The sequence below is a fragment of the Crocodylus porosus genome, unplaced genomic scaffold, assembly GCF_001723895.1.
Source record: "Crocodylus porosus isolate Cpor-Errol unplaced genomic scaffold, CroPor_comp1, whole genome shotgun sequence".
Lineage (NCBI taxonomy): Eukaryota > Metazoa > Chordata > Crocodylia > Crocodylidae > Crocodylus > Crocodylus porosus.
The window spans coordinates 12081330-12104124 of NW_017728918.1; the positions used below are offsets into that span (position 1 = coordinate 12081330).

Consider the following 22795-nt stretch of genomic DNA (forward strand, 5'->3'; position numbering starts at 1 on the left):
TGGCTTTTTCCTGGGCGTCAGTTGTCAGTTGCCCCATCTGGTTCAGCAGGGGTCCAGTGTTGCCCTTGCTTTTCCTCTGGCTCCCCACATATCTGAAAAAGGACTTGTTATTGTTCCTGATACTTGAAGCTAGCTGGAGTTCAGAATTTAACCGTCTTAAAGCCAAATTCTGGTCTTGTAGGAATTCAATACATGTGGAAATCCCTGCATGCCTCAGAGATGAAATGTGGGCTTGTAGCCATGCCTGTAAGTTCCAGCAAAAGCAGAGATAAATATTTCTCAAACAAAGGGGTACTTTGTGTAAACATTTAATGCAGACAGATGACAATACAGAGATCTGATTGTTTCAATCCCAGATACAATGAGTGTGATTGTTTAAACAGTGTTGAAAGAAGGAATATACACATTCATTTTTTCACAGTACCAACATTGATCCTTGAGGAAAACACAAATCACAGAAAATACCAACCCTACTTTCTTTTCCAAATTCATTCTTTAAGCTTCTCATTTAGAAAAATACATTCATATCATCAAAAAAAAATATAACTCTGATAATCATATAAAATAGAACAACTCTATATTTGAAAATTTCAAAAATACCCAGTTATATCTTTTATCTATAATTCTTCTATTTTATTTGGGCCCATGAATGCTGCCATGCACGAGGTCAAGATCACTAAACTTGATGATTTTTTAAAAATTTTTGCTAGAAGCAGGGGCCAAGCTAGGATTAATACCCCAGCAAGTTTATGAATCCTGGTGTGTACGGCACAATGTATAGGCCCAACTACGTAGCTGATCTAGCACCCTCTGCATGTTCCACAATCAGCCCTGCATCACGCACCCAGCCCACAGTGCTAGAAGATCAAGCACTACTGATTTTAGACCATCCTGGGCTCATTATCACTGTTCGCTTGCTGGGTGACCTGGAAGCAATCTTGGCCTAAACCAACTCCTGTAGACTCCAGTGTGCTCTAGATCAAGTGCTTCCTAATGGCAGTAGCCTGCACTGTGCAAAGGCACATTTAGCATGGGCTGAGTGCCTGCATGGCATTTTTATTTGGAGTATCTAGTGCGCAATAAGCTAACAGCATGCTACCTTCCCTGAGTGCACAATCCCTTGATCTCTGTGTGCCAATCTCCCTTTGTAAAACATGCCCAGTAATGCATCCTCCAGGCAGAGGTATGATGAGGCTTTCATTAATGCTTCTAACACATTATGATTTCCCTGATTCAAAAAGGCACCAACTGTGTGACTGGTACAGTATCATTACTGTAAAATGCAGTATGTGTGCTGAAAACAGTAACACTGCTGCAGCACGTCAATAGGAGGAGGGCAGCTCTCTGTACGGAGAAGTGATGTCTCATGCAAGTCATACACGCATTCACCACTGAAGGCAAATAAATAGAAAATATTACTGTCTACAATTCCCAAAGTGACTACTGACCTTAAGTACCTCAATGTGAGATGCCTTAAAGGTGCCTGTCAGAAAGTGATGAGCACTGACACTGTCACAGTCAGGACCACAGCTGTGTGTTAAGTGGCACAGCCAAAAAATCAGGCACCCCAAATCACTAGTCACTTTAGAAAACATTTTTGGCAGTAGCTCCCCAAATTAAAATTAAATCGCTCCAGTTTGGAGTGACAGTGCATAAGAAAATCCTCATAACATGACTGTCCCAAACTGCACCCGGGGCTTTTCATTTAAAAAAGAACTAATTCAGGCATCTATTTAGGACATTTCATCCTCCAGGATCCCAAAGTGCTTTTGCAAAAAAACTGCTATATAAGCCCCCCAGGGATCACATCCATCAACTATCAAGATGCAGCCACTACTATGGTGAAGGGCAACAAAGACAAATAGGGTAGGACAGGTAGCAAAGAAAATCCTGTGTTCAGCAGAGACTACAAAGACAGTGCAGGTCAGAATAAAGTAATCGGCTAAGCACGTTGGGATATTGCTTTTGCCAGCAGCTCCATGAGATCTTCCATGACCACAGCATCTTTGCCTTATGTCCCAATAGCAACTTCAGCTGCATGTTATCCTCAGCAGTGCTGGGGATTTGGTTAATACTGATTCAGCATGGCTAACACCTCTTTCAGGTGGGGCATTAAGTTGCATTCATTGAACTCTACTCAGAATCTTCCTGGTTTTGTCAATCAAGGCCAGTCCATTTATTCTTCTGATAATTATCTACAGGATAACCGAACACTGGTACAGTGATCTGGAATCAAAGGTTCTTCTTTGAAAGCCACTGCTTTCTGGATCCTCATCTCAGGGTATTGCCTTCATTTTCAAACAGGTTGTCACAACTGGGATGGTTCCTTCTGTGAAAGGCAGAGAGGATCACGTGATGACAAAGTCTCCATTTTTTCCTGCTTGCTGTTATTTTCTCAGTATGTTTTGCCAAATTTAGCAAAAACTAAAACTTAGGCACCTCAAAAGACAACCAGAACAGAGAGAAGAGAATAGCCTCTCAGTAAACTGAGGACTTAATATTGTCTTAAACTGAACAAATGAGGTCTAAAAGGTCTTTTGATACTGAAATCAGGTCTGAAGTTTTAGACCTTCAGCCTAGGTTTTTTTAATTGGGAAAGAAAGCTGTCAGCAAGAAAAGATAGGTCATGATTAATTACATTTTCCTTAGCTAAGGATTTCTTCACCTGTAGTTTTGACTGGATAGAACAGCCATCCCTTCCATCCCTCCAAAACTTCTGTACAATGGCAGCGTGCTGCGTCCCACCCCCGAGAACACGTACTGCACTGGTGCGTTCTGAGATTTTGCTGCATGATTTGTATTACTTACATTTGGGCAGCTTACAATAAGAGAGCAGAATCACTTACAAAACAGAAGAACAAGAAAAGAACAGAATAACATAAAATGGAAAGCTCTCAAATACATCCAAGCCACCACTCCCTACCCCCAGCCTTGTTCATTTTTTTGTTAAAGTCTCAGAATTTTCAAGAAAAGACTTTCTTTCCTGGAGCAACTGGAGTTTCTCTAGCTAACGGCCCATTTCCAAGAAATACCTTCCTTATTGTGAGGCTTATTTTTCCTATTGCAGGCAGAGAGTACTGTCCTTCCTAAGAGCTCTTCCTGCCTGTGTGTTGAAGAGGCAACTTTTCTTGCCCTAGCGACCCACGGGCTAGTGATCCACTTGTTTTTGCCAAGCAGACTTGGGGATTACAGATGGCTGTTCTCGACTGACCTCAGGGATCTTAGTGAGGCATAAGAGAGAAGGTCCCTAAGTGATATAGGGTCCAAACCTTTTTAGACTCAAGTCACCCCTCATAAGACTCAGGGCACCCCTTGGCAAATGCTGGCTCTGAGCTTTGCCTTATTTTTGACCACTGAAAAATAATAGGACATTTACTGCAAAAAACTCAAAAAGACCACAACAGGTCAAAACGTTTTTGACACATTGGACTTCTATTTGAAATCTCTGTGTTTATCTGGTTGCTCACATCACAGTTCTAATATTGTGTGGCATCCCTTGGCATCCTTGAAAGGATTTCATGGCACCCCGTGGTACTAAGGCACTGTGGTTGAGAAACACTGGTTAGGGCCCTATATGTGAAAACCAGCATCTTGGATTGCACCCAGAAAGCTACTGAGAACCAATGCAGACTCTGGACCACTGGAGTTATATGCTCCCTGTCAGAAGGTGGGCCACCGTGCTCTGCACCTTCTGTTGCTGCTTCTGGATGGTCAAGGGCAGCCTTAGGTACCGTACATTGCAAGTTTAGCCCTGAGGTCATGAAGGTATGGATGATGGTGACCAGATATGAACATGAAATAAAGGGTCACAGCCTTCTCGCCAGATGGAGTTGGTGAAAGGTGCTTCTCGCCACAGCTGACACCTGAAGATCCAGGCGGACCCAGAAGATCCAGAAGCACCCCAAGACTGCAAACCTAGGTGACAAGAGGAGGCAGAACACCAGTGATAGGTGTCCTAATCCCTCCCAAGTTATGCAGTCTGCCCACCATCATCACCTCTGTCTTTTTTGGATTCAGTTTCAATTGGCTCACCCGCATCTAACCCCCAACCGCAGCCAAGCGCTGGGAAAGGACAGTGACTACGAGGCTTGAGTCAGATGAGAAACAGAGGTAGAGCAGGGTGGGATCAGTATGCTGAGATGACCTCTCACTCCAAATGCCCCTGTCAGGTCACCGCAATTTGCTGCTGACTTAAACCTACCTTAACTGTTCAAGAGCCTGCTCAGTTTCCTTTCGACTTTTTTCGGTGATTGGGTAGAAAAGGAGTATGAATAAACCTAGAAGAATGAGGATGGTCGGCACTACCCCAATCAGGATTTTTAGTGCAAGGATCACACTGCTGGATTGTCTGCAGGCCCCTCCTTTGTATCCGGCCAACCTAGGAAACAGCCACATGCCCAGTACTATTATTCACATGCTATTTGTTATGTTAAGCCCCTGACCCAAATCCCAGCCACCCAGACTTTTGCTCCCATTTCTTCCTACACCTCCTTTTTACTCCTTTGTCTGCTAACTGTCCCCTGGGGTGGCTAGTCCTGCTCCTATCAATGCCAACATGGAATTTCATTTCCCTGAGAGCTGGCATGGATCTTTCATGCCATTTTCCTCCCCATCTTCTTTTAAACAAGTTTATTACTTCATTTAATGGTGTGACCGACTACGGCAATAGTGAGATGAAATCCTACAGAGCTGCATTTGTCTGAAAAGTGATTCAACAATGTACTTAAGCATGTGCTTAACTTTAAAAGTAGATAAGTAGTCACACTGCCTCCAAGAGCAGTAATCACCTTCAAGTTAAGTACAGACTTAAGTGCTCTGTGAAACAGTAGTGGAATTACTCAGTGCCTAAAGCGAAGCACATTCTTAAGTGCCATGCTATCTCAGGGCCTAGGTACCACTTAGCATAATTGATGGTACCCTAACCTATGCTGTCCCAGGTTGTGGTATTCTTCTGTTTCACTCTGCCCATGCACCATGAAAAGTTATTACCCATTCTCTATCAATCTGCCTCCTACGCTCTCCTATAAATGTCAGCTCTGGTCTCCAGCAGATGGCAAACGGCTGGAAGCTCACAAAGAGGAATGAAGCAGAGTTAATCAGTTGACAGTAATATGTTAGTTATGAGCTTTCCATATGTAGTGTCTAAAAACAAGGAGACTTATTTTCTTGAGGAGAAAGTATTATGGCATCAGCTGCAAACTTCATAGCAGCTTGTTGACCAAAATACTTCAGGGTGTTTCATGGCAAGGTCCACAGTGAAGCTACCACAACCCGCCACCATCCTATTTTGGTTATCCAGTCTTCAAATTGTGGTAGAGGCAGAAAACAGACTGTTAAAATCACAGTTACCAAATGGGACTTGATTGCGTGCTATAAAAGCGATCTTCCTAACTCAGAGTAAAGCCAGCCAAAAAACAAGTGTTTTAAAGAAATTTTCAACCAAAAGTTTCCAGTTGCTGAAAACTGATTTGGACCCATAGCCTACATTGTAGGTTCCACAAACATGCTATTGACAAGGTAGCCACAACTTCTAAAAGGTCCTTTGATACTGGGACTATTTCTCTTTTTCCATAATAATCATTTCCATTTGTTCAGCTTCTGCCCCTGCAGACTTGGAGTGCTGTATAAGCATTTCTGTCACACTAACACCTAGCAATGTCAGTGGAAATCTGGCAGCCTTGTGCCTGGCTCTGTAAAAACAGAGAACGAGAGACCATTTCTGCTCCCTTTCCCAAAGACAAATATGGCTGGAAGAGACCACAGGAGGTCCAAGGCAAGATCAGCCCTCTCCAAACCAAATGTTTGGCAATCTCCACTTTAAAAATGTCCAGTAATATGAATTCCTAGTAACCTGTATCAGTACTTAACCACTCTCCGAGCTCAAAAATTCCTCCTAATATCCAACCTAAATTTTCCTGTCCCTTAAGGGATGGGATGCTTCCTAAAGAGCCGTATCTCTTCAGCAGTGTTACTGCAGTGCTAAGTTTCTGTGTTCTGTGCCTTGGGGTCTACATTAGCTTCACTTGTATTTGCAGCTGAGATTTATGAAACTAAAGTAAATAAGAAATATCTAAAAGGAGCTCTGCTACTTTTGAATTGAAATATGTTAGTGTAAATGTCTCACTGCCCAGAAGGTCTGACCTGGATGAGAACAATTCCAGGTTCATGATGTAGTCAACTCGAACTGACATCTTGTCTATCTATACCCGCCAGGATCCTGCTTTCGTGAGTGGTGATTAGCCGCACAGGAAAAAAATGAAGGCCCTCAGAATCTTTTTATAATAAAAGCCAAATAAGTGGAAACAATCACTTACTCAAGGCTTGCCGAAGACATTCCTAATCCAAGCCCTGCTGACAACTTGGTGAAGAAGACATAGGAAGAATAGAAAAGGGCTTCAGGCCTCTTTACATATTGATTCAGCAGGCGGAAGTGATCAACAACATCAGGCAACATGGACCTGGAGGCCAGCAAGAGAAGAGGAATGAACAGCCTCCAGCAGAAGTCTGAGCCTCTTTCATGGACAGACTTGGCAAAGGGTCCTTTTTCTTGGAGGTTTGATTGTGTACAATGATTGTGTAAATCACAGAGTGGAGTATGGAAAAACGGAAGGTGCCCTTGTTTGAAAGGAGGGCCATAATTGTCATAGGAAATGCACAAAACACACTGCAAGGCCACAGAACCACAACACCTAGATAAGGTAACCAAGCCCCTTCCACGCGATTACAAGTTATTGCTTAATACTATTACTTTTACCAACAACAATAACAATAGTGATAATAATGGACAAGAATGCCCGACCTGGATTTGGGGCCACTTGGATTTTTCCAGAGGCCTTATCATGCAACTACCTCAAGTGTGGTAGCATGCAGAAGCAGCTGTAGGACACTAAGGGGGCCTGTCCTTCCACTGATTGAGACTGCTTCTGACCCAGAACCAAAGCAGGATGGAAGTGGGTCAAAACATCAACTATAAATCAACAAGTTTCATTTTTACCGGTTTACTGATGGAGGGCAGGCTGTGTTCCTGAGCTCAGGTAGTCTGGGCAGCCTGAATACATACCCCCGATCCCCAAAAGGCTTCAGTTTTCAAAGTACTGCATCTATGAGGCACAAAGGGCTGTTCTACCTGACTCAATCTCGCTTTGTGGTCAGGTTGACTTCAAAAGCCAGGCATGTGCAAGAAGGGATCCAGCTCTGCAACCTCTTCACTTGGTTTTAATCAAATAATTCACTTCCAAGCCCGTCTTCAAACACGAACCTGGGTGGGTTTGACGGCTTCTTTCATCCATGGCTCCATACGTGGCACTCCCGCATTTTATTTGCAACACAGAACCACTCTACAGGGAGCTCTAGTTCAGTGCTGACTCTCCACAATACTTTGCTAATTGATTTGCACTCAGGATCCATCCCCATTTCTGTTGCCATTTTAAAAATTAAATCCAAGCAACTAACTTAGCGTTTAGCCACGTTCTGCACCTATGTGGGGTATCAATTCACTTACAGCTAGATGCCGAGAGCAGTTCTATTTATACATAAAGACATTAGCTGTTAATTCTGTTGTAACTAGTGTCACAGGGCCACACAGATATCTTCTAACTACAGTGAAAACCAATGTAGCTCACATACCAGTTTATTACTAAATTCTGGCTTTCCCTGAGGTACATACTGTACATTTGTAGATACACACACTCCCTCCCTTCCTGCCTTGAGACCTTCAAGCATTAGATTCTCCTACCATGGCAACAACAAAGATGCTGCGATACTCAGACCAGAGACAAAGGCCACCACATAAGCCACGCTCAGGTTTGGGACTGTAACCAGCATGACTGCGAACGGGATCATCCACTGAGAAAAAGAAAGAAACAACAAAACAAATGGCATGTCAGGCATGGAAAAGATATGGCACATCATGGAAAAGATACATTTTGCTAAAAAACAGGTGGCTGTGGGAGGCAGCAGCCCAAGCACCAGGCTAGTCCAAAGTTGAGAGCCTCCACATTATGGAAAAAATGTATTCCCAACACGTCCTTATTTATTACCCAACTTAGTGAGATCCCTTCCCAGACTGCAAATTCCCAGCACAGACAGATAATCTCTATATTAGTCTGTAGTGGCACGGCCGTCATTTCACCACAAGAGCGTGCTCTAGCAATACAAGATTACACCTTGTATAAACGGATACAATTGCAAGTGATTTTATGATCAGTTGTGCTCTGCATCATCCACACTTTCAGAAACCAAAGTATCCAAAGAGGTTTCTGGAACAATAACAGCACTGATGTAAAATGCAGTGAAGAAGAGGCACGAGGCAGGACCAGCAGGCCTGAGGCTATAATGCAGAAGCGGAGCAGAGTTCCCTAAGATCCAGAAATCACTGTAACGTATGTCCACTGCATTTCATTTTTCTTCTTTATAAATTAAAGACTTTTCAGTCCCTAGTGGCCCACTCCCCCTCCCACACCTCTCCCTTCCACGACCACACACTTTGTGAGCTACAGACAAGCAGGCCCACCAGTGACCTGAAGGGTTTTAACTGACCTACAGAGAAGAGCAGGGCAAAGGGAGGGGAAATGATAGCCAAGGACACTGGACTTATGAAAAGTACCTGATAAAGATCTTTAATAGTCATGTGGAGCAGAGGTGCACTTCATCTTACCATTTCAGGTATCTCTTGGGCACCTTCATTTCTTCACATCAGCCTCCACATGGGTGAGTCTACACAAGACACTTTACTGAGCAGTCAAGCAAATTACTGCACAGTATGCGTCACCTTCTACACATGCACACCCCTACTGTGCAGTAATTTGCTCTACTCAGCAGTTAATTTGCTACCTGCATTTGCAAGGTACTTAGCAAATGCAGGTAGCAAATTCATTGCCCAGTAATTACTGCTCAGTAAGGCACATGTAGATGGCTGACCAAGAGTAAATTTTTTCCTGGTCAGCCGGAGGTAGGAGATTGCTCCCTGCCCCCAGAAGCTGCCTACTCCTAGGGTGGGCTTCGGTGGTATAGCCTGGGCAGGGACAATTTCCCCCTGCCCTGGTAGCAAGGAGTTCCCAGCCCCCGCTCCGCGATCATGGAGCCTGCACCCAGCCAGGGGCTCACTGCTAGCTGCTCCACCAACAGATTGGGGCGGGGGGCTGGGACCTGACCCTCCCCTGCAGCTCGTTCCAAGCTCCCTGCCCCTGACTGGGGAGCCGAGGCTGTAGTACATTGACCCAGCCTAGATTCTGCCATTGGAGCCTGCTAGCATGGGGCAGGGAGCAATCTCCCAGTTCCCACCAGGAGACAAGTGTCTCCTGGCCCCATGCTCCCTGCTAGCCCCTGGGCTAGCCCCCTCTGGCTGCTGCACGGGAGCAGAGCAGGGTGGGAGCAAATCTTCTCCCAAATGTACATACATGTAGACTCCTGCCCAGGGTGTGTTTACTCTGGAGTAAATCCATCCAGCAGCATTTGCACGTGTAGAGATGCCCCATGAGGGCTGAGCACTTGATCTCAACAACATAAAGCAGCTCGATGTTGCAGCTAGTTTCTGTCCTGTGCCCCAACTGTGGGCACAGGAAGGATGATACAGCATGATCCTGCTAGGGCTTGAACCCTGCTGCCCCAGAAAGTTTAGATTATGTTGCTACTGCTACTTAGGCCACTGAACCATCTCCTCCAACCAAAACTAAGGAGGAGTGGGAGAAAAGGAGTCTGCGTCCCGCCACTGGTGTAAGAAAAAATCTGTGATACCCACATATCTTGTCTGAATGCTTTACTTTCAGGTGTCTCTTGATATTAATTTAATGAAAATATTAAGTCTACAGATTCTACAGAAAATCAACCCATTTTTAAATAAGTATGTAGTACTCCTTCCACCCTTAAAAGAAGCCGAAACTCTCAAGGAAAAAACAAATGGCAGAAACACAAGAGCATTGAGTGAAGTGATATTGTTCCCACAATACGAGTGAAAAGGTATAAGGAAGGTGCAACAGAGGCTGACAGCCTGGGAGGTAAATCTGTGCTCCTTCAGGGCCCATCTTAGCTTCTGGCAGCTAGCTGTGCTGGAATGCTAATGAGAGGGAGAAACAAGTGGGACATGCGACTTCCAAGTGCATATTTCAACCTATCTAAAGATGCGGTACGTCTGGATCCAGAGTTTTGTTTTGAAGTCACACACAGATTGCAGTTTCAATAAACTGTTGCTGTACAAAACACGCAATGGCTGTTACCAGACCTGAACTTTTTGGGGTGTTAGTCAAACTTTCACAGAAGTTAAGAAGTTTCATACAGAGGGAAAACATGGACAATTCCATGTCCTGTTCACGGGACAGGAAGGAGGAATTTTGTTACTCCCTCTTCCTTAAACTGAGTTACAGGTTCAGTTACCTAAATTGCTCAATTTTGTTTGGTTCAAGTTAGAACCATATATTAGCCATAATAGAGATGGATCCAAACCTCAAACAACATGTAACCCTTGGATTTGGGGCAGCCTGGATCAGAATCTGTAATACTATGCTCAAATTCTTTTCTGTGAAATGGGCACAATGTAGAACCTGCTCAAACTTGGAGAAAAGTTGGCATCTCATATTCAGCACCAGCCCAATCTCCATGAAGCAAAACCTAAAATCTGCCAATAACTTATATGTCATTTATCGGTTTTAAACAAACCTTGAAGCAAGAAAAACTGTCCTTGGTTTGAGGTCTCATTGCCTAAATTTTGCAGAAACTGCTACTGTTAGTCATGTAAAATGCAGCACTAACAGGTTTTTCTAACATTTTTGCTTACTGAAATCCCACATGCTGCACTTTTCTTGCCAAAGTGCTCCAGAAACCACTGCCAGAATGGAATGCTCACCGCTGCTGACACCTGCAAAGGATGAAAACAAGATTTGTAAGGTATTTATTAAGATCATTGTCTGAATAAGCTACAGGGCCCACCAATACCCTCTACTATTTTGTGCAAAAGACCTGAACTAAGGAAGAATTTAAGGCTTCCTGCTCTCTTTCCCACTAAGAAAAATAAGAATGATGGAAAAAAGAAATTGGAGAAATTATTAGTATGTAAGCTAAAACTCCGCACTGCACATAAGCACACAAAACCCCAGTGCAATAGGCAGTGTACTAATTAAATAAAAAAGAATACAACACATTTTCCCCAGGGATCAATCTAGGGCATTTGTAAGATGTCGCAGGTATAACCATGTTCAAAAGATTATTTTACCTTTGACCACCTCAATTTACAGTTAACAGACTGGTTTCCTTGTATATGTACTGGCCTCTGCCTGCTTTACCACTCCATCCAGGAAAAGCACAGACCATCTGCAAAGAGGGATGTGGACAACATGGAGAGGGTCCAGAGGAGGCCACTTGCATGATCAGGGGGCAGCAGGGCAGGCCCTACGAGGACAGGCTAAGGGACCTGAACCTGTTCAGCCTCCACAAGAGAAGGCTGAGGGGGGATCTTGTGGCCTGTTACAAACTAGTCAGGGAGGACTAGCAGGCAGTGGGGGAGTCCCTGTTCCCCTGAGCACCGCCAGGAGTGACCAGGAATAACGGTCACAAGCTGGCAGATGGTAGATTTAGGTTAGATATCAGGAGGTGCTACTTCACAGTCAGGGCGGCTAGGGTCTGGAACCAACTTCCAAGAGAAGTGGTGCTGGCTCCTACCCTGGGGGTGTTTAAGAGGAGGCTGGATGTACACCTTGCTGGGGTTGTTTGACCCCAGTACTCTTTCCTGCCATGGCAGGGGGTCGGACTCGATGATCTGCTCAGGTTCCTTCTGACCCTAGAAACTATGAAACTATGAAATATTTCCTCAGCCTGACAAAGGGTGTTTGTGCCCAAAAGCTTGCCAAGAGGAATTTTTCCAACTATTTGAGTTGGTCTAATAAAAGATATCAGGTTTACCCAAAGAACCTTGTCTGCCTATGTCCTTAAACCAACATGGCTAAAACCTATGCACCTTCTACTTTTGAAGACATTTTCAGATCAGAAATTTTCTCCTGATAGTTTCCTTCAATTTTCCTTTACTTAGTATAAAATGCTTGATGTTAGAGCTAGATATGACTTGCTCAGCTGTTCAGTCCACCTCCTGCCAATTTGTTAATACTTCATGCATAGCCCATTCTATCTCATCTATGTTATAACTGATTTAAACCCAACATTGTTATAAAAGAAGACTGAACTACACAATTTCCACATACAATACTACAACTGATTGGAGCCTAAATATCATCCTGTTGCTCCCAATTACATCCCATATCATCCCAACAATCCTCCTCCCACCTTGGTGTTTATATCCTTTCATTACCTGCAGGATCTCAGATATGTGAAAGTGATCTCTTGCTCTATACCTTATTAGTTTTAGTCACTGACAAAGATCTGCCCTGGAAGCATTTTAAGGTAAGAAAAGAAGAATCAAAAGAGTTGAAAAGGAAGGAGGTGGGGACCTACATTAGAAACCATGAATAGTCCTATCGAATAGCTCTGCACAGTCCCTGCACTGTCAGCAACCTGCAGTTCCTGGCACAAAGACTGGTAGAGTATTTAATGAGCAAGATACAGAACGGGAAGAGTCTCCATGAAGTATGTAAAGAGCATGCAGCAGACATACCCCAGCACTTATTTAACATTAAACCTACCATTTTCCCTAGAGAAGGACTTTAATCAAAATAGAGCAGTTTCCTGTAGCTTAAGCTCAAAGCCAGGCACGCATGATATTTGTAATCCATTTATGAGGGGACCACCCACCTATGTGAAGCTGGGCAGAACCCCACACTCAAGTGTGGAGGCAGAGGGCTCTGTAAAGGTATCTTTCAAGCATTCGCTGCTGTGTCTCTAGATATTTTAAATATTTATTCCTGCAGGCTGCCTGGCATGGGGGGGTCCACATGTCAGCATGCACAAGAGGAACTTGTTTTAATTCTTAGCATGTCAGCTGGGAAAAGGGAAATAGTAGCTAAAAGTCCACTGCTCCTTTCAAGCAGAAGGTTTCACCTTTTCAGGAGCAGAAAGCAGCCTGCAGGTAAGGACCAAGGAATGAATTAAGAGATCTTCAGATTTACAAGTCACAATGTCCACTAGTGACAGCATGGAGATCAAACCCATTCGCACAGAAAGCCCAGCAGCTGTGGTAGTAATCCGCAATCATGTCTCTCCGCGCTGCCTGGGTGTAACTGTTCTTCTCTTCTGTACCCTTTCTACTGAATACAGAAACAGAGTGCAACCCTGCAACAAAACCAAAGCTCTGTCTTCTCAGTTCAACTCACCAAGATGGTCACCACTAAATACTGGAAGTCGTTGCGAAGCTCAGTCATGTGGGTACAAAACAGGACAAAGTTGCTCTGCTCAAGCTGGTGAATTGAAGATGGCAAGGATCAACAAAGAAAAACCAAACAAAAGGTTTTTACAATTTCACAAAATTGGTAATTAAGTCATTAAGGGCTCAATTCTGCTTTAACTTACACCAGTTTAAATGAGGAATAACACTTCTGACATCATAGGAGCTATGCCAAGGAAAGCTGGGCTGAGAGGAAGGCCAGCTACTGAACACAACTATCTAGTGGGACTAGGATCCCAAGGTCTGGTGCAGGCCTAGCATGTACTGTTTCAGGGAAGTCAAAGGCTTAGATGACTATCTGATTTGTGCATGGCAGCCTGATGAACCAGCACCTTTTTGAGGGCTAACAGATTATACATTAAGAGAAGGACCTGCTTATAAATTAAGCCAGACAGTCATGGGGAGAGCCTCCCCCAACACTGCCTTTCTGAGCATGCGCCACAATCCATTGTTTCATTTCAGGTACGAAACTCTACTGCCCTGCGCCCACCTCTTCAGCGATTGCCCTCATTCCAACCAAACTCCCCAAAACTTAGTAGCCCCAGGCAGACAACAGCAACTCCTACACACACCAGCCTGTTTGGAGCAAGAGACCTCTCAATTGTTGTCAGCCCACTCTTCAGCCCCTCGCCTCCACTTCTTTGTGATCTGAGATTGTGAGATGGTCTCAGAGTGAATCTTCTCCTTCCTGGGTATTCTCAGCTAGTAGCCAACTGTATGCCATGCCCGCTATGCCACACTGGGTGATTCAGTGCTGGAAGGGTCTGCAAGCCCAAGGAACCTGTCATAAACTTGCCTCTCTTTTTGTCTTGATGTGAGAAGTGCTTATATTATTGTCACTTACTCTCAAGGCTTTTCCTCAAGTCAAGACAACCAAATGCACCAAAGAGCAGCTTTGCTAACTGGATTCCAATCTGCGTCAAACACAAACTTGGAAATTTCTCGGCCAACATATTTTCACTTTCCCTTGCTATAAGGAAAAGCCATGAAGAAATTATAGCTCCTATTTATTTATTCTCCAGGACAGAGGGCAACTAAAGTACACATTACGTTATGATTTGTGTCATGGTGCCACATTGCTGGTTGTGATCAACAGTGACTAACGGGTTGGTGACAAAAACATAGATATTATGTACTTTTTAAAATAGGAAACTGAAGATCGAGATAACAAACCCACCCTAATGATGATCCTCGCAGATGAGTATGTCTTGAAATCCTGGGTCAAAACATCACTTGGGCTTTAGGAAATATGGGCTTATAAACTTTTGATTTTCAGTTTCTATGCAGCATCTCTCACTTTAATGATAACCTATTGTGCTAGTTTGGGAGGTTAGAAATATGACTGCTGATTCAGATCTGAATTCTGTGGCTCTAGTCACAGCAGAGTTAATACTTTACTCCAAAGTATCTGAATATCATCTTACACTTACATAGTGCCTTCCTTCCCAAATTACTCTATAGGAACCATCGCAGTCACTATTACAGAAGTCGCCTAAGAAAAGGAACGAAGGTAATGTTTTAAAGCTGCAGAACAGCTTTGAGAGAAAAAAAAAGTATTCTCGAGCCAAGCAAAACAGTAGGGAATTAGAGGTAGGTGGAGTATAATGACCCAAACTGGGTCACTGGGGCCAGCATCCCACCTTTCATGAAAAGAGTCACAAAATCTTTCATGATAAATGGTTAGGATGTTAATTTTATTCCTTGTTTGAAAGGCAATCACCTCCAGCAGTACAGTACCCCTTAGTACCAAAGTGGGGCACTGGTTCAATACTGACTCAGAAGGGAAACCTGTTACTTACCAAATCACTAACTCAGCTTACAAGTCAAAGGCCATTTACATTTTAGCACCTGAAGATTGATTCATGCTGTGGTTGGAACAAGCCTGACCTGGGTTTAAGGCTGAAGTTACCTGAACTGCTGTCGAGATGAGAAGGAATGAAGATGTAAGTTTTATGTATGGCCCGTGCTTCATTGCGAGTCTGAGTCCCTTAAAGAAAGGAATTGCTTCGTCTGAATTTAAGGCGTAAGGATCTATAAGGGGTGGAATACATAAAATAATGTTATATTTTCCAAAGTTAAATGGGAAAGAACCACTTTGAAACCCAGACACATTTAAACATAACTTACCGTCCTTCTCCTTTACTCCACTAAAAAGGATGACAGTCCCCAGCAGATACACCCCTCCTATTACTCCTGCTGCAATCATATAGACTTTTGCCTTTAAAAGGAAAAAAAGCCACATTTCAAATGATGCCAGTGGAAGATCTGCTTTGACAAACGTGAACCAACAGCTACAATGTAAAATATCAAATCAGGAGTGACCATTAGGACAGGACATTAGTGCTAGCTTAGTTAATAAAGGCAGAGCAGCAAACTGTAACTGCTGCGGGAACCCCTGGCTCTCTCAAAATTGATTATTTCGCCTTGAGACGATTTTACTAACATGGCTGGTTGTTTTAAAGTGACCGGTTTCAAACTTTTCCAAGTTAAGACTCCCAAATGAAGAGGAAGGCTGGTGTACAGGTGTAGCAGGGCACTGATGTGCCTGCTACTTGTGGAGCAGCAAGCAGGGAGCCCAGCTGCGGGTTGCCAGGGTAACCGGTGGGAGTCAGCTGACCGGAAGGGGCAGGGCCTGGCTCCTATATAACTCCCAGGCTGAGGCCAGGCAGGCAGTTCACTGCTGGCAGCTGGAAGGGAAGGAGCTCTGCCCGTGTGAGGAAAAGGAAAGGGCCGGAAAGACTGATCGATGCGATACTGGTGAGAGGGGGCCAGAAAGACTGATTGATGTGATGCTGGTGAGAGATGGAGAAACCCGGGAGTGGCTCGGATGCCGTTATAGCCAGATGGCTTGGGTTTATGTTATAGCCAAGGGGCTAGTGTTTGTTTACTGTTAGACTGGTGGTTTGGGCGAGGCTATTGGGGGGTTGGAGGAGGCCTCATAGGGGACCTGCGGGAGCCCCGGCACCAGAGAGGGTGCAGCATTTTGGAGTGTGCTGGCCCCAGAGCAAACAGGGGGGCAGTGAGAAGTCCTGGAGCATGGGACAACAATCGAGAAGCGCCAGAGGGCACGGTGAGAGACGAGGGCTACGTCCGGTACATCTGTGAGGCTTGGCGTGTGGTACAGGGGTGGCTGGAGCCACCCGTAGCCCATAAGGCTGGGGTGCCTGGAACCCCATTCTTAGAACAAGACTCGGGGTAGCAGGGAGAACTGCGACCAAGGGGACAAAAGACAGCTTCCCTTTAATATTTATAAGAGCAAGATGTGGCGGGCGAAATTTTAGGACGCTTTGGTGCGCCCCTTTACCATGCCAAATTCGCTAGGGGAGATCATGGCCACCCCTAGGACCCCGCTCCGTGACAACAGGTTAGGATGCTAGGTTAGGACTTGAGAAATGCAGGTTCGATTCTCTGCTCTAACGCAGACCTCCTTGTTTAAGTTGTTTAATTTTTCCATAACTTAGCTTCCCATGTGTAAAATGGGGTCAGCAGCACTTTCTTACTTTTATAGTTAGGAAATGTTGTGAAAACGCATGTTTAAGTGGGCAATGCTCAGGGATTACTGTAATGGTGGTTATATAAGCAAAGGATTGATACATCTCAATACACTATCAGGAAGCGACAGGTAGCCACCAGAGAGAAAATCAGTTTCTTTTTATTGGACCTCAGTATTACAGCAGTGAGAATAACTAGCTGGCATTGAAAGTCCTGGTGTCTCTTTGGTGAGTTGGCTACAACTGGAGAACTTAACAAATATGTAAAGTCAGCAGCCTGCCCTTCATTTTTTGTGTAAAAATGTTCACTTCTGTGGGCCATTTACAAATTTAATTTATGTCAGGATAAATCCAGGACCCACGCGTATAAATTTCTAGCAAAATATAAACGGTTCGGGACAAAAGGTCTAGTATGTCAGCAACCAGAACATGTTTAAAAAACAGGCAATGTTGAGACTAGTCGTAGATGTGTACACTTACCAGTCAGAAACTGGCAGTACCCAGAGGATAGGTTAATTTGCTCTGCAGAAATCCAGAACTAACTACATATTTTATCGTCAGCAGGCTGCAGCCAGCACCTTTATATCTCAATATAAAGATGCAAAATATTGTTAACAGCATAAGCAGAAATGTAATAACTTTACTAACAAAATCTTGTCTTTGGCCTGACTACATTTTAGGAGATGATTACAATAATGTCGTACATATACGTAATGCTTGGAGAATCTGATAGTTCATGTACATATGTTTTGGGCTTCTTATTTAATGAAATGTTTGAGCTAATTATGGAAGTTCTTCGAAAGTCTCTGCTTTCTGTAAACCAGTAACAGCAGTGTCGAAGAGGAAGCCAACTACTGAGCCACAAAATCTATAATGATCACCTCCAACTGCATATACAATGGTTCTAGTATAAAGCTTTGAAACTCATATTTCTGGTTCACATTCTATTATATCTTTCTTTTATTCTGTTTTGAAAGGTCAGTTTCAGAAATTTTTGCTTTTTATGACTATTTATAGGACTCTTTAATTGCAAGTATAAGAGCAGACTCTAAGTCTAAGAACTGTTTAATAAAAATGCAACCAACCAAAAAGGAAGTTTTTAAAAAAAACACCCCCTTCCCTTTGTATGAGAATAGCTTGGTACAGACCATATTTATTTCAAGAAAACAAACTTTGCAGGATCTTTCTCTTTAGAACGATCCTTGGCTGTGTAAAAGAATGTAAGGTTATTCTTTAGTTAGGATTGAATTATGCTTAGGATGTATTATCAGAATATACATCTCTACTACACAACACTCCTTACCCTCAAAATACACACGTGATGTCCATGAGCATCATTTAGATGTGATTTCAGATTTGTTCTTTTTAAGACTATTTTCCCCCAGTGCTGTTTAGGGGATTTGGAAGAGGGAGGAAACAGCAGCATTAACCAAGGCAGGAACAGTAAAGAGTAGTTCTGTACAAGGGCTGCCAATGCATTTCAAATCTCAACAGATAACAGTCTTAGCCATTCCTCTCCCAAACACTCCCCGAGTACACGCATGCCAATTGTGCCGCAGTTTGGTGATGTGAGCAAAAGCCAACTCTAAGTCAAGGAAGACCGTAGTAATAGTCTTGTGTGTTTTTGTTAAAGTGCCCCCTGGAAAGGACTAATAATAATGTCTCATACTAATAACAATGGTTCATGGTCTCGCTAATAACTCTGAAGAGGAGACATAAACCCCCTAATCTACAATACTTCCTCCTTATCTCTGCAAATGGGAAACTGAAGTGCACGCCTACTAAGCGACTTCTCCAAGGTTACAGGGAGAGACTATGGTAGTGTAAGGAACAGAAACAAGATCTTTCAAATCCTTTTCTATGCATAAACTACAAAGCCAGCCTTGCACTAGAATGGCATTAATGCCCTCTCTATACTCCCACCAGTTGCACACTGGCAAGAATAAAAGTTCAAAGCTGTGTAGGATTTTAGACACGCAAATACCACTGTCTGTGCTGGGGGAACTCAAACTAACTCCCCAGCTACTACATTGAAAATTTATCCAGTGCAGCTGGGCTGAAAGCAGCCACTCTGAATAATTATTTTTTGCTAATTAGACTTGTATTTTAAACAGCAAGTCAGCCTGCAGGGAGGAGAGATGGTGGCCCTATGCCTCTTAACCAGCATCTTCTGCAAGCTCCTTGTTGTAATGTCGCTGTCATGCTGAGGAGCAGTCAAAGAGCGACCAGACGGGGGCTGCCCACAACAAGGCAGCTGGCGTGGTTCTGATGTCACTAATAGCAGCTGAACCAGACTCGGGTACATCCTGCAAGTTGCTGGAAAGGGACACCGCTGAAAAATCCCTCCCCTAGGAATTCCAGCTGCATATGCACTTACTCCATGAGCCAGGAAGCCCAAGGGCTCAGGAATGCTGGAAGTGTTGTGTAGGGATTGAGGATACTCAGTTGTGTTTGCAGTGCGATTCACAGTGCAACGATCAGAGGCATGAGCACTTGCCACAATCTGCCCCTGGAGCGTGGCTCCAATCAGAGTTCCAAGGACTTCCATAGTCATTCCTATAATAAGAAGCACAAAGGCGCGTTAGGGGGGGAAGCTTATTAGCGAGCCTGATGTTTTTCCTCACTAAAGAGTGAACTCATTGAAGAAAACAGTGCTCTTCTTATGAGGGATATGCACAATAACACCAGCAAAACTGGCAGAGCTAGAATGTTACTTACACAACAGTTTGATGAAAAGGAAATTCTGTCTTCCCTCATCACCTTTTATTGATCCTTTATAATCTACAAGGGGAGGGTTAAGTGGCAAAGGAACCATGCAGTAACCTTTCACATCTTGAGATCGCAACTGAAATATAGCTTAAATGTTCCTAGGACTCTTCTAAGCACAGAGAACTGGGATAGCAGGTTTCTAAACCTTGGCCTAACTCAGTCTGTGAGAGCTTTTGCAAGTCTTTTACCTGTTCTGTGCCTTATTTCTACAACTGTAAAATGGAACAAAAAAGGGGCAACAAGAATAAATGGGTATGGATGGGCTTCCATATGAGGGGACACTAAATGGGCTATGACTTTTTTCAGCTTAGAAAAGAGACACTTGTGGAGGAGGGGGGAAAACAACATGACAGAGGTTTGCAAAATATGAAATGGTGCAGGGAAAGTAAGTTGGGATGTATTATTCACTGCCTCTCAGTGCTAAAACTAGAATGAAACTATTGCATATCAGGTTTAAAACTAACAAAAAGCACGTTCTTTTCCACACAGTGAGTAATTAACTTGTGGGACTCATTGCCACAAGATGCTGCGGAAGCTGGGAGCTTAACCTACTTCAAAAGGGGATTGGATCAATTCTTGGAGAAAAGGTCCTTTAGTAGATATTGAACATGGTAGATCGGGTACCGCCTCTGAATTGGAACTTCCTCAACCTCGAAGTACTAAAGGCTGCGATGGGAGAGAAGCAGGGGGTGGGCATGTCCTATCCACCCTCCCCTTCAGCATCCATTCTCTGCCACTGTGCAAGACAGGATACTGGGCTTGATAGACCTATGGTCTGACTTGGTAAATGACATTTCTTATATTCTTATGATCCTATGAAATAATACTTTCCTACATCAGACCAACATTGATGTTCCCTTCTCCTATTTAATAAAATGCATGAACATGAAATTACTATTTCATGCAAAACACACAAGCCACATTGAGAGCAGAACCAGGGCTCCTCTCTCCCAGGAAAGAGGGTTCAGCCATTAGCCCAGTAGACACAGGCTCGAGTTCAATGCTCTTTTCTGCCACAAACCTCCTGAGTGACCTTACATGGCCACATCTAGATGCATGCATAAATAACATGTAGACATCTTTCAGTGAAACAGAATTTGGGCCTTATCCTTCCTGTACATCAATAAAGTGGGAGTGCTGCAAGCATAAATACATTAAAGATGGTAAGATGCTCACAAACTCTGGTATTTGAGGGAGCCATTAGTGGTTAAGATACCCCAAAACACAGGAAGTCTATTTTTCTTTCTCAGCAGAGTTTTGAAATATCTTAACAACTGCTAATGTTTTTCCAGACTTCCACCAGATAGAGGATGTAATACTGCAGATCACCTAGCATTTTTTCTTGGTTTAAGTTAAGTTGCCAGCCCCAAATTTCACTCCCATCTTGACTAGGGATGCTCATATTCAGTCCATTCTGACCAAACTGCTGGTCAGTAGCTCAGATCCTAATCCCAGCCTGTCCTAAAATGCCTAACAGTGATGCAGTCTCAGATTTCACGTTGACATGGCCTACAGAGCTCTAGAAATTGGTGACTATCTGGTTCAGTGGGTAACTACAGCTGAATCACAGAATTTACCCATCATGACTCATAATGTCACCTGCAGACAAGGCTCATTGGGTAAATGTAGTATCTTTTATTAGACCAACTAAATAGTTGGAAAAATTCTTCTTTGCAAACTTTTGGGCACAAACACCCTTCTTCAGGCTTGGGGAGAGTGGCAGTGTGCTGTGTACTCTCCTGGGTGGAATAGAAGCCTGAATTCCAACAGATAACACTTCTGAAGCGGTTAAGCAGGTGTGCCCCAATTTAGGGAGGATAGTAGACTCCCTATTCCTTCAAAATAAGTGTTTATCAATTAATACACTGGAGATTTACATTACAAAAAGAGTCACTGACAAACTGGCTTCTTTGGTTAATAATCAAGAGAAACAAGTCAGAAAATTCACACCAACCATCATAACTTGTTTGAGCTCCCCAACTGGATGCACTTAAGTTAAACTTATTCCTAAACAATAAAATAACACTAGACATACTGAGTGCCTTTCAGCTAAAGAGCTCAAAACATCAATGAGACTGTAATATCACACCCATGAGATACCATAATAAACTCAGTGATGGGTAAACCAAAGATCACTGATTAAAAATCTCTTCTCTTCTCTCTCTCTCAAATTGTGACAGAGCTCCTGATTGCCCCATTTCTAGTTTTGTTCTTTAAAATGGACAGGACACCACAGTTCTTGAAACAGTAGTGAATATGAAACATTTCACACATACCACATGGCAGGGAAGATTTATGGTTGCCTGAAGAATCCTACAGCTGAAATTTCTCACATGTGTCTGTTCAACACATTGGCCATAACACTGTGTTTACATAGTTTTGCTCCTCACTGAGACCGTTGACAATGTTCAGTTAAAGGTGCGGTGGGATTTGATCCATCATCCCAATAAGCACACCTCCTGGCGTGCCACATGTGCATGGCAGGCAGCAGAACTGTGGGCCTGAGGATCGGACACCAATCATATCCTATTGCCAGTGCGCGTGACCCAAAGATTTCATAGATTTCATAGACATTTGGGCTGGAAGAGACCCCAGAGGATCATCGAGTCCAGCCCCCCGCCCCAGAGGCAGGAAGTCAGTAGGGATCATAGGATCCCAGCAAGATAAGCATCCAAATGTGTCTTGAAGGCGTTTAAAGTGGGTGCTTGAACCACCTCCAGCGGCAGTCTATTCCAAGCCTTGGGGGCTCGGGCAGTAAAGAAATTCTTCCTTATGTCCAGCCTGAAATGGTCGCGGCGGAGTTTGTGACCATTTGATCTTGTCATCCCTTGGGGCGCTCTGATGAACAGACATTCCCCCAGATCCTGGTCACCCCTGATAAATTTACAGGTGGCCACCAGATCACCCCTGAGCCTGCACTTTTCCAGGCTGAAGACCCCCATGGCGCTCAGCCTGTCATCGTAAGGTCTGTTTTCCTGACCTCTGGACTCAGGGGTGATCTGATGGCCACCTATAAGTTTATCAGGGGTGACAACCAGGATCTGGAGGAACGTTTGTTCACCAGAGTGCCTCAAGGGATGATGAGGTCAAACAGTCATAAATTACTGCAAGACCATTCATTTCAGGCAGGACATAAGGAAGAATTTCTTTACTGTCCGAGCCCCCAAGGTCTGGAACAGTCTGCCAGCGGAGGTGGTTCAAGCACCTACAT

General features: G+C 43.8%; 1 protein-coding gene across 1 annotated transcript in view; it reads right to left on the reverse strand.

The window, feature by feature from the left end:
- Positions 1 to 292: 292 nt before the first annotated feature.
- The window catches only part of MFSD2B (major facilitator superfamily domain containing 2B), a 44381-nt gene continuing 21878 nt past the window's right edge, over positions 293 to 22795 (reverse strand). Inside the window, exons 6-14 of the mRNA XM_019538126.1 lie at positions 19193 to 19371; positions 15452 to 15542; positions 15234 to 15355; positions 13254 to 13337; positions 10772 to 10852; positions 7736 to 7845; positions 6315 to 6458; positions 4202 to 4378; positions 293 to 2329 (exon numbers count right to left, since the gene is read on the reverse strand). Coding sequence (XP_019393671.1) covers positions 2272 to 2329; positions 4202 to 4378; positions 6315 to 6458; positions 7736 to 7845; positions 10772 to 10852; positions 13254 to 13337; positions 15234 to 15355; positions 15452 to 15542; positions 19193 to 19371 — 1046 coding nt within the window. The 3' untranslated portion in view covers positions 293 to 2271. The remainder of the gene's footprint in view (positions 2330 to 4201; positions 4379 to 6314; positions 6459 to 7735; positions 7846 to 10771; positions 10853 to 13253; positions 13338 to 15233; positions 15356 to 15451; positions 15543 to 19192; positions 19372 to 22795) is intronic.